Source organism: Coloeus monedula (genome assembly GCF_965178545.1).
Source record: "Coloeus monedula genome assembly, chromosome: 9".
NCBI classification, from domain to species: Eukaryota; Metazoa; Chordata; class Aves; order Passeriformes; family Corvidae; genus Coloeus; species Coloeus monedula.
The window spans coordinates 3,922,964-3,938,792 of NC_138789.1; the positions used below are offsets into that span (position 1 = coordinate 3,922,964).

The following is a 15,829-nucleotide window of genomic DNA, read 5'->3' on the forward strand; positions in this document are numbered from 1 at the left end:
GATGGGAACTCTCCAAACTTACATCACGGGAAGTGGTCAGGTTCTGGCTGTTCTCCTCCCCTAGAAACGATTTGATGCTGTGCATGATGTTGTCTCTGCGCTGCTGCCGGAACCTCTTCTCCTCATCGCACAGGGCCATGCTGAACCGCAGGTCCGTCGAGGAGCTGTTTGGAAAAGGGACAGGCTGGTACAAAAGGCTCAGTTCCAAACAGCATCACAAACATCACTGTGGGAAATGAGCAGATATGAGCAGAAATTCCTCATTCACTTACATAAGATGAAATGAAATTGTATTTCTCATGTGACGCCATTCATCAGCTCTGGAGTGATGGAGGACAAGTACAACACGTCTTTGAGACATCCATTTTATATAGAACTCATTAAAAGGAAATAATTAAATACAGCAAGCGAGTTCTCCACTCACATACAATTATAAATCTTACAGCACAGATCATACTGGCATACCACAGAAAAATCTAAGCCCTCTTCTCTGTATTTTCCCCCACATTGTGGGATAAAACATGTACACAAGCCTGTGTAAGGATCTCGGTGCTGTACATAAATGAAGGTACAACTTCAGCTGCCACTTCTCATGGACAGCAGAGAGGAGTGGACAAATCCACCCTGGTACCCACTGAAAAGCACACAATGGTGAAATGGATCCATTTAGGCTCAGAGAATGATTCCCCAGGTTTTTAAAAAAACCTAGTATGTAATAAAATAATAGAATTAAGAAAGGGGGGGAAAAAGACTCCCTAGAAGCAATGTTCCATGAAGATATCCACAATCTGCATGGCTATCAGGGAATAGCAGCAGAACTTGATAAGATCCTTTACATTTCAAAGCCTAAGGAGAAGACACAGCCAAGCATGTTCTGTTTATTTAATGTCAGAGATATGAAATACTTGTAATGTACAAAGCCTGGCTGGTTCAGGGTGGTCTCAACCACCCACAAATGCATTTTCCTAGTACAACAGGAGGAGCAGAAATTATCCCCGGGGAATGTTTGTCAGTCTCTGGAGTTATCAGGAAAGAGTTTAACTTTTACAGTGGTTCGTGGTGCTGTTTATAGTTACAGACAAAAAAATGACTCCTTAAATGCCTTGCTCTCAGGAAATCATTTTTAGATTTAAAATATATTTTTCTGATTATGCCTCAAAGTGATTTTTGGTCTTTCACCATGATAGGTGAAGAATGAGGGAGAAAGGCAGCTAGAGAGGGGAAAAAAAGGGACAAATAAAGGTAGATATCTGCTTAGCTTTTACATGGAGAACTCCTGGCCCTAATCTTCACCTTTGCCTTCAGCACTGTGTGGTATTTACATTTAAATACATTTTAGGGGCTCTGTAACAGCAGTCATAGATGCTGAAAATTAATGTGAGAGGCCAAGTTCCCAGAGAAGGTGAAACAGTGAGGATGAAGCTGCACCTGAGCGAGGTCTGTGGGACAAAGGGACAAAGGGACAAAGGGACAAAGCCCTCGAGAAGAAAAGCCCTTCACATAAATCAGGCTGAGAGATTGACACAGGATGGCCTCACTCCTGCAAACATTTGGAAGGGTCACACATCTTAGTCCCAGTAAGGGTGTTTAGTCAATGACAGAATTACAACATGAAAATAAACCTCAGTTGTAAAAGTTCCTCATTTTTACAGTAGCTGGTATTTCTACACTACAACAAGGAATTTTTGCACTCTACCTCACATGTTTTTAAGAAAATCCCAACAGGGTGGGACTCTTGGGGTGTCCTGTGCAGGCCAGGAGTTGGACTTTGATGATCCTTGTGGGTCCCTCCAATTCAGGATATTCTGTGATTCCACGAAAATTTTAATGAACAATTTAAAAAAAAAAAAATTCCTTTGCTGCTGGTATATTTTCACCCTTTTTTTAAAAATATGAGATACTCACCATACCTCCAGAGACAATTCCAAAGTCATTTCTGTGACCTAAAGAAGGAATATTTAAATATGGTTACAGCACTTAGAGAGGGAAAACCCACAAACACACCTGGAACATCAACTACTACTGTCAGAATTTTTCCTTTTTTTTCCCCCTTCTTCACTTTTTTTAAAAAGGAGGATATTTTTGGCACATGTGAATGAGATTCTTCTCTATGGATTTTTTTTTTAAAGCGCACAGTGTGATTCCAAAATACACCACTAGCACTGAATAGAGTGGAAAATGATGGTAAGTGCTGACTTTCATTCCTCAGATCCCACTGTCTTGCCTTTCTTGAACTGCTAATCCCTTTCTGACAGTGCTACTCATCTCTGTCCTGAGGGGATCTGATTCTCTTCACTCACTTGTGGCTGGCAGGAGAACCAGGGGATCACATCCATCTGCCACCTGTGTGAGGGAATCACTGCTCTGTGTTCCACAGGAGCCACCAAGTGTCTTTCCACAGCTAGACATGCCTTAGCTAGCAGTCAGGAAGGGTGGTTGCTTACAACTTGCTGAAAGATGCAATGAATGTCACTGCACAATGGCTTCACTTCCCAACCACACTGAACTCCCTGGCCACAAGCTATGGGTTGGCCTTTCACAGAGCACTGAAAGGGCTGCCTGCAGGCAAGAAGTTAGAAAATTATGATTAAAGCACCAGTTCCCCGTCAGGCACAATCCAAGAGTACAAGGGTGAGGAACTAAGACAGAATGGAGAGGTATTTTCTGCTCCCCAGATTCTCTCCTGTGCAATGGCCAGGCTGTGCAGCCCTGGAGGAGTGTGACAGACTCAGCGTGTCCTCCACCTAAAACCAGATTCTCCGCCTCACCTGGGGCATGTGAGCACCAGGCATGGAGCTACAACACCCCAGAATGACCCTCAGACAGCAGTGAAGGACATGGGATGCAAAGCTGCCTCTGACTCAAACATCCAGGCCCAATTCCTGAAACAGGAATTGCAAATGAGGCAGAGCATGAGCAAGCTGAGGGGAAAAAGAAGAGGCAGAGAAACAACAAAGGGAGGACATGAACAAACACAGTGAAGTTACCCAGGAAGCACTTCAAAGGCAGGGAAGCAATTACATTATTCCCCACCTGGTATTACTAATTTAGAAAGCACTCCTGAAACCATGCAGTGATCCAATGCTTACAAAAATGCATGCACATGAAATAAACCCTTGGAGGGAAGCATTCCAACAGGGAGATATCATGGCTTTTCTACACCTTACCCAGACTGCCACAGACATCTCAGCAATACATGCTATGTACACATTGTCTACATCACGTTCAACCTGACTTCATCTCCCCTTAACTATTTGCTTATAAATTTCAGAGTGTATTTGCCTTTTTTGCACTGCTTTTTCCCTATGACTCCCTACTAAGCTTTGCTAAATGCTGATGAGAAGTTAAAGCAAGGCAAGGCCTTGTACTAATGGAATGAGCTTTGTGAACTGTGTTTGCAAACTGTATTCATCAGTTCTTTCTCACTGCCCCACCTCATGCCTGGCAGAACCAGGATCTGTACTCAACCCATGCTCCAGAAGTCCAAGAGTTACTGAGACACTTAGTGAAATAAAAATGCAGAAACTTCAAACAATGCAGTAATTTTAAAAAAGAAAAATAATGGAGGGTATCAAAATTCCAACTGCCCTAAGGCTGTGCCAAATTAAATGTTAAAACTAACATCTGAAACTCTCTGGTTTCCAATAAATAGGCCTTTAACCAGTTATTTGCTGTAACTACGCTTTTAAAGTTGCACCACATGGAAAACAGCAGAGTGGTGACAAATCAAGATCTCTCATCATACAATAAACTACAGCCCAAACCAGCGATGCAGATGCTATTTATACATTTTAATACATGCAGAACAAGCTCAATTCCACACAGATTTAGGCAGGAGTTACTGTGCAGGCAGACAAGCCCTGCTCAAATGACTCCATCTTGTTTGCAGATGCGTTAAAAGGGAATAATCCAATTACTGCATCATTGCATGTTAACCAGGGCTGTGTTACAACAAGCCACTTACAGAAAGTGAAACATGTAATAATAAAAGAATTCCTTCAGCTTTCTGGAAGCCACAGGCAGCAGCAGGAGGGGCAATGCAGCAAACTCTGAGTAACCTCACACTCAGGCCATAAAAGTAAACTGCATCAAGTAAGGAAGAAACTGCTTTTGGCAGAGAAAGTTCCAAACTAGACTTCTAGAGAGGATTCTTTCAGCAGGGACACCAAGGCATTCAGTGGCACTGTTTTGCTTAATTCTCCTCTCAGCAGGGCTGTAAGAAGATAAATAATTAAGGTTTAACAGTGTCTTTAGGCTCCGTGTTTATCCACGGGCAACAGTGAATGCTCAGAAAACTTCTGACCAGGGCAAAGTCATGAATGTCCAACTTACGTCATTGAAAGTTAACTGGACCTCCTTCTTCTCTCCCAGTTTCAGAGAAGAGATGGGAAACGTGGATGTGCCAAGAGTCTCGTCCATAACATAGTTGGCATCCATGAGAGTAACCTGGAAGAGATCGCTGGGTATTCAATTCTACTGCAAGAAATCCCTTTTTCATTCCATCAAACCTATTCCTGAAGTAAAAAAAAAATATATATATATATGGAAAAAGAATGGGCCTGACCCAACCCAGTCAATGCCCAGTGCCAACAGACATTTCTTTTAAACCAGGATAAGCTCATGGACAGTGGAGGTGTCACTTCAAGGAACTGAATTGCAGGAGTACACCAGGATAATTCATGAAGGGATGTTCATCCCAGCACCTTTCTGGCAGCAAATCTCACCATCTTTCTAATACCTTCAAATTCTACATATAAAGCACAGTACCTTTACATTTCCAGTAAGTAAAATTTCCCTGTGGAGAAACTTGTATAGTTTTAACTGTGATAGGCCAAAAAAAACATCCAGCAACTTTTCAGAGAAGATGGAATCCACACACCCCAGCCTTGACTCTACAGACCAAGATTTGCAGTGATTTGGCAAAGAGTGCAGCATTCCACTTTACACAAAGCTTCTCTCTGTATCCAGCCAGACCTTCAAGTCTCTTCTCAAATCTTTCATGCTGGAGCAGACCTTTCCAAAATGTGATAATACCCAAAGACGGATGTGGATATGGCAGAACACCATCCCGTGCTTTTGCTCTAATCCATGTGGATCTAGGTCTAGCAGACTTTTTTTTCCCCAGTGGCTGCCTTCCAAGTCCTCAAGTAAGATATTCAGAAAGAATTTCAAATTATCATTTACACATCTCCAGACTCATTTGACTTAGTTTTTTTTTCCATTTTATGGCATTATATCTTCTAAAATATCACATGTTCATGGCTTGGACTGTATCTTTTGTATAAAACAAAAGGAGTCAAGATACAATCACTTGAATAATTAGTTGCTACATCTGGGATCAGCCTCTTCTCAGCTATAAAGAATCTTCTTCATCCTGTGCCACAAGCAACACTTTGAAATTATGAATTCTCTTTATTTTAGGAAAGAGCTCATTATTTTAATGGTACATTGCTCTGTTTCCTTGCAGAACTTTATGCCCATTCCTGCAATCTCTGAGTGCTGTCTCTTAAAACCAAAAGCAAAAACTTCATAGTGGGATTTTGAAGAGCTGCTCACACTTCAGAGGGAACTGCACTTGGGATAGAATTAAAGATGAAGATTGAAACAATCCAAGGAGTCACAAGGATTGTGGCATATGAGCTTCGGAATTCACAGAGGGTTTGGGTGAGGAGGTGATTTTACAGATTTCTACACTGTACTCCATTGCAGAATCTTGTCTACATTACCAGGTCCACAATTAACCCTTATTAAATGTTATCATCTATCCTTGGCAGACAATTTTCATGAAATTTTATTGCACTAGCTCAGAACCAGCAACGGCCTTTAGTTACTGTAAAGACACATTTCCAATTTCTACCTATAATCCATCCTGCTGTATTTGCGATTTTAGTAATTTTATCCTTTCAAAACCCTTAAACCAAATTTTGTCCTCAACAAATTCAAACATTCCTAGGGAAGTTGCCTAAGTGTAAGGGAGGGCTCGGAGCAGGGCCCAGGCTCTGATCCAGGGGGCCCAGCAATGGCACCAGAGGAACAGGCAGGAACTGATGCCCAGGAAATCATTGTGAATTCCCTAGTATCTTTTGTCTCCAGTGCAGGATGCAGGTGATAGTTCTTCATGATCCACCAAGCTGACCATGGGTGTAATGCCCAAACTGTAGAGCCTTCCCCAGGAACACAGGGAGCTTGTAGGAAGCACAATTTCCTTTCAGACCCAAGGTCTGATGGTCACAAGGAAAGCTCAAGGAAAACCTTCACAGGCTGCAGCCTCTGTCCCAGTTGGCCAATTTAGACTGAAGTCTGTAAGACTGGGTCAGAAGAGAACAGATGTCAGGGCCATCCTCTATGAAGAACAGAGCTAACAAATGCCTAGAGCTAACTTTAAATCCTTGCCATGCCCACTTAGACCTAACATTCAGGTCTTGTGCACAGCCTGGAGAAGTTTAACACACTGAGACTGAACAGTGGCTTGGCCAACAAGGCTGCACATGGAATGGTCCCCAGAAGAGCTCCAGGGTGGGCTCCAGGCAAGAAGGACACAGCAGAACCAGCCTTCTGCTTTGTCTCCCTGGGCAGACACTTGACTTAAGCCCCACCTATTCCCTGTCCGTAAGAGCTGAATCGGGGTAGGAAGAAGGGAGTAAATACTCCATGGCTGATGTGAGGAATAACAAACTACTGTCCCTCAGGAGCTGTCCAAGAGATGACTCACAGGCATATCTTGTAATGCCTCTCCAGGCTACTCCTTGAATAATTCAATTTATCCAACACCTCTTGCTTAGCACCATGGCTAAACTCAGATTTAACGTTTTAAACAAAGGGGTAATCTTGAGACATCAGATGCCACATGTGTGTAAGCCACTGTTATTTTACCCTTCATCTTCCCAGCTCAACCATGGGATTTACCTCCAGAACATTCTCCAGGTTGGGGTCCAGAATGAACTCGAAGGTCTCGTTCCACGTGGGGTTGACATCATTGTTGAAATGCTTGGTTCTCTTCCTGCAGTCGGGGGCAGTGGGGATGAACAGCTCCACGTAGGGATCTGGAGTGTCAACTGTGCAGCAGAACACAGGTCAGGGAAGGGGAAACACCAGCCTGGGCTGGAGTAATAGATACAATTGTGTGAAACCATAGATCCCCTCACGGTCAAGGATAGAAGGATAAGCAACTCTGTAAGTTACATAAATGTAATGACAGGAATGATACAATGATATCAACAATTCCCCCAAGAGAAACATTAGGTTTCTAGGAGGAGAGGGGAAAAGCCTTGAGCAAACAGAATGGTACAGGGACTGAGTCAAGTTTATTGAGAATATGCAAAAGTCTGGCAGGCAGTGGTTAAGTGTTTGTAAAAGCTTTTACTTCTTCCTCTCTTTCTAGCCTTTAATGGCTTTGGCTCGAGTCACAGCAGCAAGTATCCCACAAAACAATGAAAACAAGCAGTCTGCTGTGGGTTTTGGATCCTCTTTCACATTTGCTGGTTTGGGCATGATGGAGGAAATCAGTCACAGCACTGCAGTGCTGCACACAGCAGAAGGAGTACTCAGCTCTGAAACACTGCCACTACCACAGCTCTGGGGAGTCAGCACAGGATCAGGACCTTATTTACACAGTATGTTTGAACAACAAGTGCGCAGAACCCCAACAGGAAACAGAGATACGGCAACTGCAGCTGATAGGAATTACCAGTGGGGGAAAAGGAAACACTGGCAAATCCCATTGGATGTGTCTAAAAATAGCCATTCCTGAGAGCACAAAATGCAGCCTAAAAATCCACTTTCTAACAAGTTAAAGCATGCAGGGGTTTTCTTTGTGTCAGATTCGGCCAGGGCTCCAATGCTTCCCAGGAGAGCAGGGGAAGTTATTTCTGTGGTTGTGGTGGATCACCAAAAGCCTCCTACTGTGCTGTGGTAAAACACCCACATCTTTCCAGCACAGAATCAAGGAATCACAGAATATCTTGAGCTGGAAAGCATCCACAAGGATCATCAATCCAAGCCCTGTCCCTGCACAGACACCCCAACAATCCCACCCTGTGCATCCCTGGCAGCGGTGTCCAAACGCTCCTGGAGCTCTGGCAGCCTCGGGGCTGTGCCCATTCCCTGGGGAGCCTGGGCAGTGCCCAGCACCCTCTGGGGGAAGAACCTTTCCCTGATCTCCAGCCTGACCCTCCCCTGGCCCAGCTCCAGCCATTCCCTGGGTCCTCCTCCCTGTCACAGAGAGTTGAGATCAGAGCTGTCCCTCAGGAGGAAGCTGAATCCTCTCTTCCAAGTTTGTCCTCTGGTTTAGTGAAATGTTACCAAGCAAACCAATGCCCACCACAAACAGGAACCTATTTCTTACAGGCTTCTTTTTGAAAGAGACTAAATCCTATTACTAGGAAAAGCAAGTTTGAACATTCCTCCTTGTACACACTTTAAGTCCAAAGATACCTTTTTTCAGCAAAGCCAAATTTTAAAAACTCTTGGAGTTCAGTAAAACTTTATCCATGAGATTCCTGAGGCCCAGAGAGATTTCTCCCTCCTGCTGGAAGAAGAAGGAAAAGAGGAAAACAAAGGAGTTGGATAATTTAAAATCAAATCAATTGTCTTTTGGGGAAAAAAAAACAACCTGATCAACCAAACAAAAAAAGGGCTTTTGGAAATCACTCTGGAGGTTCTGAATGTGTCCCCAGGCACATCCTATTCAATTTTATTCTAATACAACTTCTCAGGAGTTTTCCACTGTGCTCCATACCTGTGGGGCTCAGCTAATTGCTACATTGAGGTGGTCTCAGTGCTCCCTGAGTAATGAACAAGCAGCTATTTAAAGCTGGGGATCAGTGTGGAAAGCCTTTAAATAGCAACCTTTATTATCTCCTGAGGAATTATGTCTGATCTTGTCTCTTCTTTATGGGCAGGGGAACTGGGGGATCAAGCCCCAAGTCTTTCCTCACCAGGGAGATGTTCCAACTTGCCAACTTTTCCATTAGTTCCTTTCAACTACTACACAAAGCTCTGCCACAAAAAAAGAATCAAGAATCAAAAGAAACAAGGCTCTTTGAAACCAAAAATCCATGAAGTGACAAGGTCTCATTTGCTAAGTCTTGATAGCCAGCATGACTTTGGCAATTAACACCCAGGCTTGCTCTGCCAAGAGACTAAATTTGCCTACAAAAACCTGGATTTTAGCCAAAATCCTGATGGCTGAGCAGAGTTCTGGGCAAAACATCAATGGCTCCCTCTCCATTCAGTTTTTCATGTGATTATGTGATCAGCCCAAACTCTGTTACAAAAATCGACTTGTTCTTACCAACACAATCAGCAAATGGTTTCATATCCATATTTAAAACCCCAAAGCATGTGGAAACCCCAGACCTGCAGATCCATTACTAACTTCCTATCAGGCAAACCCTGGTAAGTGTTGAAACAGAAACTAAACCTAAGGCATGGATCAACTAAACTTGGAAAAATCAGTCTTGGCAGTTCAGTCTTGCCAAGTCACCCCACTCCGTGCCTTCATCAGCTTTTTAACCCAAGGCAGAGATTTAATCACCTGCCCTTTCATGTTTGAAACTTTATTTGGAGCTATTTTCAGTTAAGAAAATGAAAACCTATTATTTTTTAACTTCCTTCTTCAGATGAGGAGAAAATGCACTGGAAGACTGCTTGCTCTGATTAAGATATTGCTATAAGCTATAGTAAATACTTTTTTAAGCTATACCATATTAATTAAAACCTCACTCCTTGGATGGAAACCAAAAACTACCAGCAACCTGGCAAGTAACACAGAAGTATTCACTTAATGTATTTCAAAACATTCAAGTTATCAAATGCAGATGAAACAGCCAGTGTGCACCCTTGCCATGGATGTTTTCATTGCTGCCCAGGCTTCTGCTAATTGATTTGCCATGTAATGTTAAAAAAACTGAGCTGAAAATGTAAGTAAAAATAGCTTGATCACCACTGTTATCACAGAATCATGGAATGGTTTGGGTGGGAAGGGACCATAAGGCTCATCTCACCCCACCCCTGCTATGGGCAGGGACATCTTCCACTAGCCCACGTTGCTCCAAGTCCCATCCAACCTGGCCTTGGACACTGCCAGGGATCCAGGGGCAGCCAACAGCTTCTCTGGGCACCCTGTGGCAGGGCCTCCCCACCCTCCCAGGGAACAATTCCTTCCCAATATCCCACCTAACCCTGCTGTCTGGCAGTGGGAAGCCATTCCCCATTGTCCTGTCCCTCCAGGCCCTTGTGCCAAGTCACTCTCCAGCTCTCCTGGAGCCCCTTTAAGCACTGGAAGGCTGCCATCTATATTTTGATTTTAAAAGGAAGAATTGTTATGGTGTATGGGTCAAAAGCTGATGTTTAATCACGACAAGAGACTTATCCATGTCTGAGAATTATCTCTGTCTGAGCCTGATGACCCTAAAAGTCTTTTCCAGCCTTAAGGATTCTCTGTAGAGGCAGCACTGTCAGGGAATTGCTCTTTTGTTGCAGCAGCTGCCTGAGATACCGAGCACAGCCTCCTGAGCAGCAGCACCTGGGGGAATTTGCATTTGTTCCCAGGACACTTCTGAGGAAAGCAGAGTTTCTGCACAGCTCAGCCCTGCTCGGGCCGTTCCTTATGCAAGCGCTGCCGCTCCATCCCCATTTCTCAGGAACAAGGCAGGCTGAGCTAACAATTAAGCCAAGTATCTCAAACCCTACCTGCACACTAAAAAAACACAATTAAGGCTTTCAGCACTGATGCTAACGAGGGTCCTGCAATTAGCAGCTTAGAGCTCAATGAGGTCTCGGGGTAATTAACAAAATGTTGGTGATAATTCAGATTTACAGCCCCCTCCAAGCTCCAGGGGCTGAAGACACACATCCAATACAAGAGCAGAGTCAGCATCTCCACTACTGTTTTTAAACTGCTGCCTTAGGAATGGCTGAGAGGTAGAAAGTAAGGATTCACTGACTTTTCCTCATTTGATTTATCTCCTGGTTAAGTCATGGCTAAAGATTCTCCCCTTAAATTACATTATGAATCACCAAGTGAAACACACAGTGGACAGTAATAAGGGTCAAACATTTTCACAGTGAAAAATGAGTAATGCTTTAAGCAATCTGGCTATTAAGGAAACCTGTAAAATTTTCTGCAGTGACTGGAAACTATTTGATCTCATGTTGTTAGTCTGGTGAGATGGATGTCATCAGGCCTCCATATGAATATGATTAATATTACAGATATATGATTTATATTTCAGTCATTCCAATTTCAATTACTTCAACAGCATAATTACCAAAAAGAAACTATAGAAAGCCTGTTCAAATATAATACTGCTATATATATATATCTCAAAATAAAAAGTGGTAATAACCCTTAATTTATCCACCACTAAGTGCAATCCCATTGATAAAAACCTACTACGTCCCCAATGACCATCTTTGTGTATTTCCCACCATTTTTTTGGTTTGCTGCACTATAGTACAACTTGTTTAGCACGTGCAGCTGAGCAGCCTGGCTGAGGTCAAGCCAATAATGGGAATTGCTGGATGACCTCTCTTTTGTCCAAGGAGAAGGAAGCTAAACAACAATAGGATTTCTATTCAAATTGTGAATTTTGTCGGGCCTCACAGTGGCACGGAACTATGAGTTGGTGTCTCTGCCATTGACAAGAGAAAAAGTAATAGATTTTAAATTCATAGGTTTTCCCAGTTTCATGTGATTTTTCAGTTTTTAAAAAGGGAATTCTTAAAAACTGTACTTATCAATAAGTGTCCCTCCAGCCATGGAACAGATACTTGAGATGCTCCACACAAATCCACAGTCTAGCAGTAATACAGATACCAGGAGATCTGTCAGAAGGCCACAGCAACCTAAAAACCCCGGGAATACTCACTGCTGCTTGTGTTTAAGGCACCACAGGGAATGCCAGGGCTGGTGGCTTTGGAGATTTTGCAAAGGGGTGATGCAGTGCCAGATTTCATGAGCGGAAGGTGACTCCAAGGGAAGTAAGGCAACTCTGAAGCAGCAGCTATGCTTTGAGAAATACTGGGATTAGGTAACACCTTCATTAAAAATTATTCGTGCCTTTTATGACAGCGCTTTTCATCTCTGGTGTTACTTCAATGGAGGGAAGAACCAGCTCTCAGCACAGGCACTGCACTATCACCCAGTTTACTGGTGCAGGACACCACTGCTTCCACTGATCCAGCCTTGAAAGGGTAAAAAAAACTCAAACAAGTCTGCTTTTGGTCAAACCACATTTGTAGAAGCGCCAAGAGCAAAGAAACATTGTCTTCTCTAGGTTATCTGTACAGGCCTCTTTGCAGATACACCCTGAAAAGTGACTGAAGCATTAAGCAAAATAACATTTTTCTAGTAGTGTGCCAGAGTCTAAGGGGTTTAGGGTTTTTTAATTAATTTAAATGCCTAGTTCTCACTGTTAAACCAGTGAAACCTGTCACTCCATGTGTTGGTTTTGCAGGGCCTGGTTTTTGGCAGCAGGGGGGCCACAGAGGTGGCTGCTGTGAGAAGCTGCTGGAAACTTTCCCCATGTCCGACAGAGCCAATCCCTGATGGCTCTGAAGATGGACAAGCTGCTGGCCAAGGCTGGGCCAATTGCAGAGGCTGGTAACACCTCTGTGATAACAGATTGAAGAAGAAAATCAAAACGAAGTGTGCATGGACAGTTTTTTCCTGTCCAGAGAAGAGGAGCAGCTGAGAACACCTGAGGGGAACAACACGGAGGCACCGGAGTCAGTGGAGAAGGAGGGGCACGAGGTGCCCTGGGCACCGGAGCCGAGATTCCTCTGCAGGCTTTGGTGAAGACCATGGTGAAGCAGCTGTGCCCCTGCAGCCAATGGGGATCCACGGGGGATGCAGAGATCCACCCACAGCCCCTGGGGATCCACGGGGGATGCAGAGATCCACCCACAGCCTGTGGGGATGCACGGGGGATGCAGAGATCCACCCACAGCCCCTGGGGATCCACGGGGGATGCAGAGATCCACCCACAGCCCACGGGATCCACGGGGAATGCATTACATTTTTCTCTCCTCTGCCCAGCTGTGGCAGGGGAGGGTCAGTGAGTGACTCTCATGGGTGCCCGGTGTTTAGCCGGTGTCAAACCATGACCCTCCACCACCAAAGACACGAGCAAGACAGAAGGAGGCCTGGCTCAACTCTGACTGCGGGTCCATGGAAATGCCAGACCTGGACAGGGTAGTTTGGTCTGCAGTAAGTACAGGCATATCATCACATTCCTGCTGAATTACTCCAAACCCACAATATGACTTTTAGTCCACGTTTATGTTATCTGATGGAGTACAGATTATTCTCAGTCTGGCATAAACTCTGCTAATACAAATTTACACTGGCAGCGTTTTCTGAATCTACAGAGCAAGTTTACACTGGGTCTGTGTTTGGTATCAGGAAGCTTTAGAGGTTTTGGGCTCTCCCAGCAGCCCCAGAGCTTAATTTCCCATATTGCTGAAGTGGAGCCTCAGAGCCTGTGAGGGAGAAGAGTCTCTTCCCTTGACTTTTTAATTCAGACAATTGTCAGGAATGCTTTAAAAGCTCAGCATTGAGCACACATTCCTTGGATTTCAACTGCCCTGTAACACTCTTGGCTGGATGCTTTGATAAAGCCTGTCACTAAAAACCATCTTCCACAAAAGTGTTCCTTCCTGTGGTGACAAACATGAGAAAGGCTGATCATTTTCTCCCTCCCTTTCAGAACACGTGCAGTCAGAAATACATAAAGGAACACTCCTGAGTTGTAAGAGCTTTTCTTTGGTACAGATGGATCTGTGGGACAGCTGGAATCCTACAAAGTGCAAGGTAGTACCCAGATGATGAATCACAGAATGGGTAAGGCTGGAAAAGATCTCCCAAGATCATCGCGCTCAACCACCAGCCCAGCACCACCACTGTGTTCACCACTAAACCTTGTCCCCAGGTGCCACATGCACATAGTTCTTGAACACCTCCAGGGATGGGGATTCCAACACCTCCCTGGGCAGCCCCTTCCAAGGCCTGACCACCCTTTCCAGGAAGACATTCTTCCTGATGTCCAACCTGAGCCTCCCCTGGCCCAGCCTGAGGCCGTTCCCTCTCCTCCTGTCCCTGTTCCCTGTGAGCAGAGCCCGACCCCCCCTGGCTGCCCCCTCCTGTCAGGGAGTTGTGGAAAACCAGAAGGTCCCCCCTGAGCCTCCTTTGCTCCAGGCTGAGCCCCTTTCCCAGCTCTCTCAGCCACTCCTGAGGCTCCAGATCCTTCCCCAGCTCCATTCCCTTCCCTGGCTCCAGCCTCTTAGTATCTTTCTTGTCATGAAGGGCCTCAAACTGACCCCAGTTCACATTCTTCAGCTCATGCTTTTAAAAAAACATTTTCAAAACTAATTAAAAGTCTCCTTCAGGCAGCAACTTGCAGAACTCCTTACCCAAGGAGCTGTGGATGAGAAGACCTACGTGGATTCAAAGAAAAGCAGTGAATTTTCTGCAAGAGAAACTCAGTGACAGCTGATTACCCCAAAGGCACATCCAGCTCAGGGAATCTCACTGAAGGCAGCCAAGGAGAGGAGAGGATCAGTGGGAAGTGTCACATTCTTACCCTGTTCATATTTTTCCTTTACATCTCACTATGACTGATGTTCTTCCCAATTCTCCCTTGGATCAGGCATTAGCCCAACCCTAACACTCCTGGGAAAGGGGATGAGAAGGAAAAGAATTGAAAGCAAGAAAAAGTTAGATTATGACAGGGGACAAATGGCATAAACAGAGGGAGCCTCCTCCTAAATGGAGGGAGTGAAAGGCTCAAACCAGAGGAACAGTGGTGTCCACAGGTCCTGGAGGGGAGCCCCACCAGGAAGCTCTGCCTGGAGACAGGACAGCACATGGAACAGGAGCAGCTCCCAGCCACCACAACGCTCTGGGGCTGGTGACAGCCTGGCAGGGCCTGGAGCAGGGACAGGGGGGTTCTCCAGCCACACAAGATGGATCCTGAGCCAGCACTGCTCCATGTCACCACCACGGCATAACAGAGTCATGGGAGAGCTTCCTCTAGGACGGGAATGAGTTTTCGCCAACCTCTCACAGGAACAGGAACAGGTCTCCCCTCAGTAACTCCATGGCAAGCACTCACTGAGAGAATTTCTCATCAAAACGATATTTTTGCAGCTGGGAAGAGCAGCATTTTCTCCATCAGTTTCACTGTGGAACACACGAGCCTGTTTCTGTTTCCAACATGACTTCCACCTCCCAGCACTGGCCATCCCCACCAAAGGGAAAGGATACTGGGTGTGCCAAGGAAATGGAAATCTAGCATTTGGTTGCCCCAGTGTTAGACTGAGATCTGCAGCAGACATCTTGAGCAGTTGCTAGCAGCACTTTTCATTTAAGATTTTTTATTTTATCCATCTTTCATGGATCCGTATTTCAGCCACATGAAGTCCTACACATGCAGCTTGTAGGATGTGGAGGATTGGCCAACTCTGACCTACTTTTCCCAGGCTGTTAGGCTGGAAAAGGGGAGCAGTTTGGCTTGTTTTCCCCTTGCAAAAATCAGGACCTGCTCCAGGGCCTTGCAGGAAGAGCCTTATCTGATGGCACTCCGACAGGAAAGTGCACTGTAGCTGATTCAGGGTGCAGGACTGGCCCTGCTGTGGTCCAGAGAAGAGCTGGATGAGTCCTGAATGAGCTGCTCATAAGCATGAGCTGCTCAATAACACAAACCATAATACAACCAGGCAAATCTCCAGTTCCTCCCTTTCAGCTAGGCCAGGTTTAAAACCCTGCTCACACCTGCCTGGACTGCCTTGACTCGCGTTTAACCAAGCCACCTGCAACCCCAGGAGCTCT

The 15,829-nt window shown here is 45.0% G+C and overlaps 1 protein-coding gene across 1 annotated transcript in view; it reads right to left on the reverse strand.

Annotated features, from left to right (window-relative positions):
• The window catches only part of PLA2G4A (phospholipase A2 group IVA), a 52,797-nt gene that overhangs the window by 25,777 nt on the left and 11,191 nt on the right, over positions 1–15,829 (reverse strand). Inside the window, exons 4-7 of the mRNA XM_082287341.1 lie at positions 6,907–7,055; positions 4,333–4,446; positions 1,906–1,943; positions 23–164 (exon numbers count right to left, since the gene is read on the reverse strand). Coding sequence (XP_082143467.1) covers positions 23–164; positions 1,906–1,943; positions 4,333–4,446; positions 6,907–7,055 — 443 coding nt within the window. The remainder of the gene's footprint in view (positions 1–22; positions 165–1,905; positions 1,944–4,332; positions 4,447–6,906; positions 7,056–15,829) is intronic.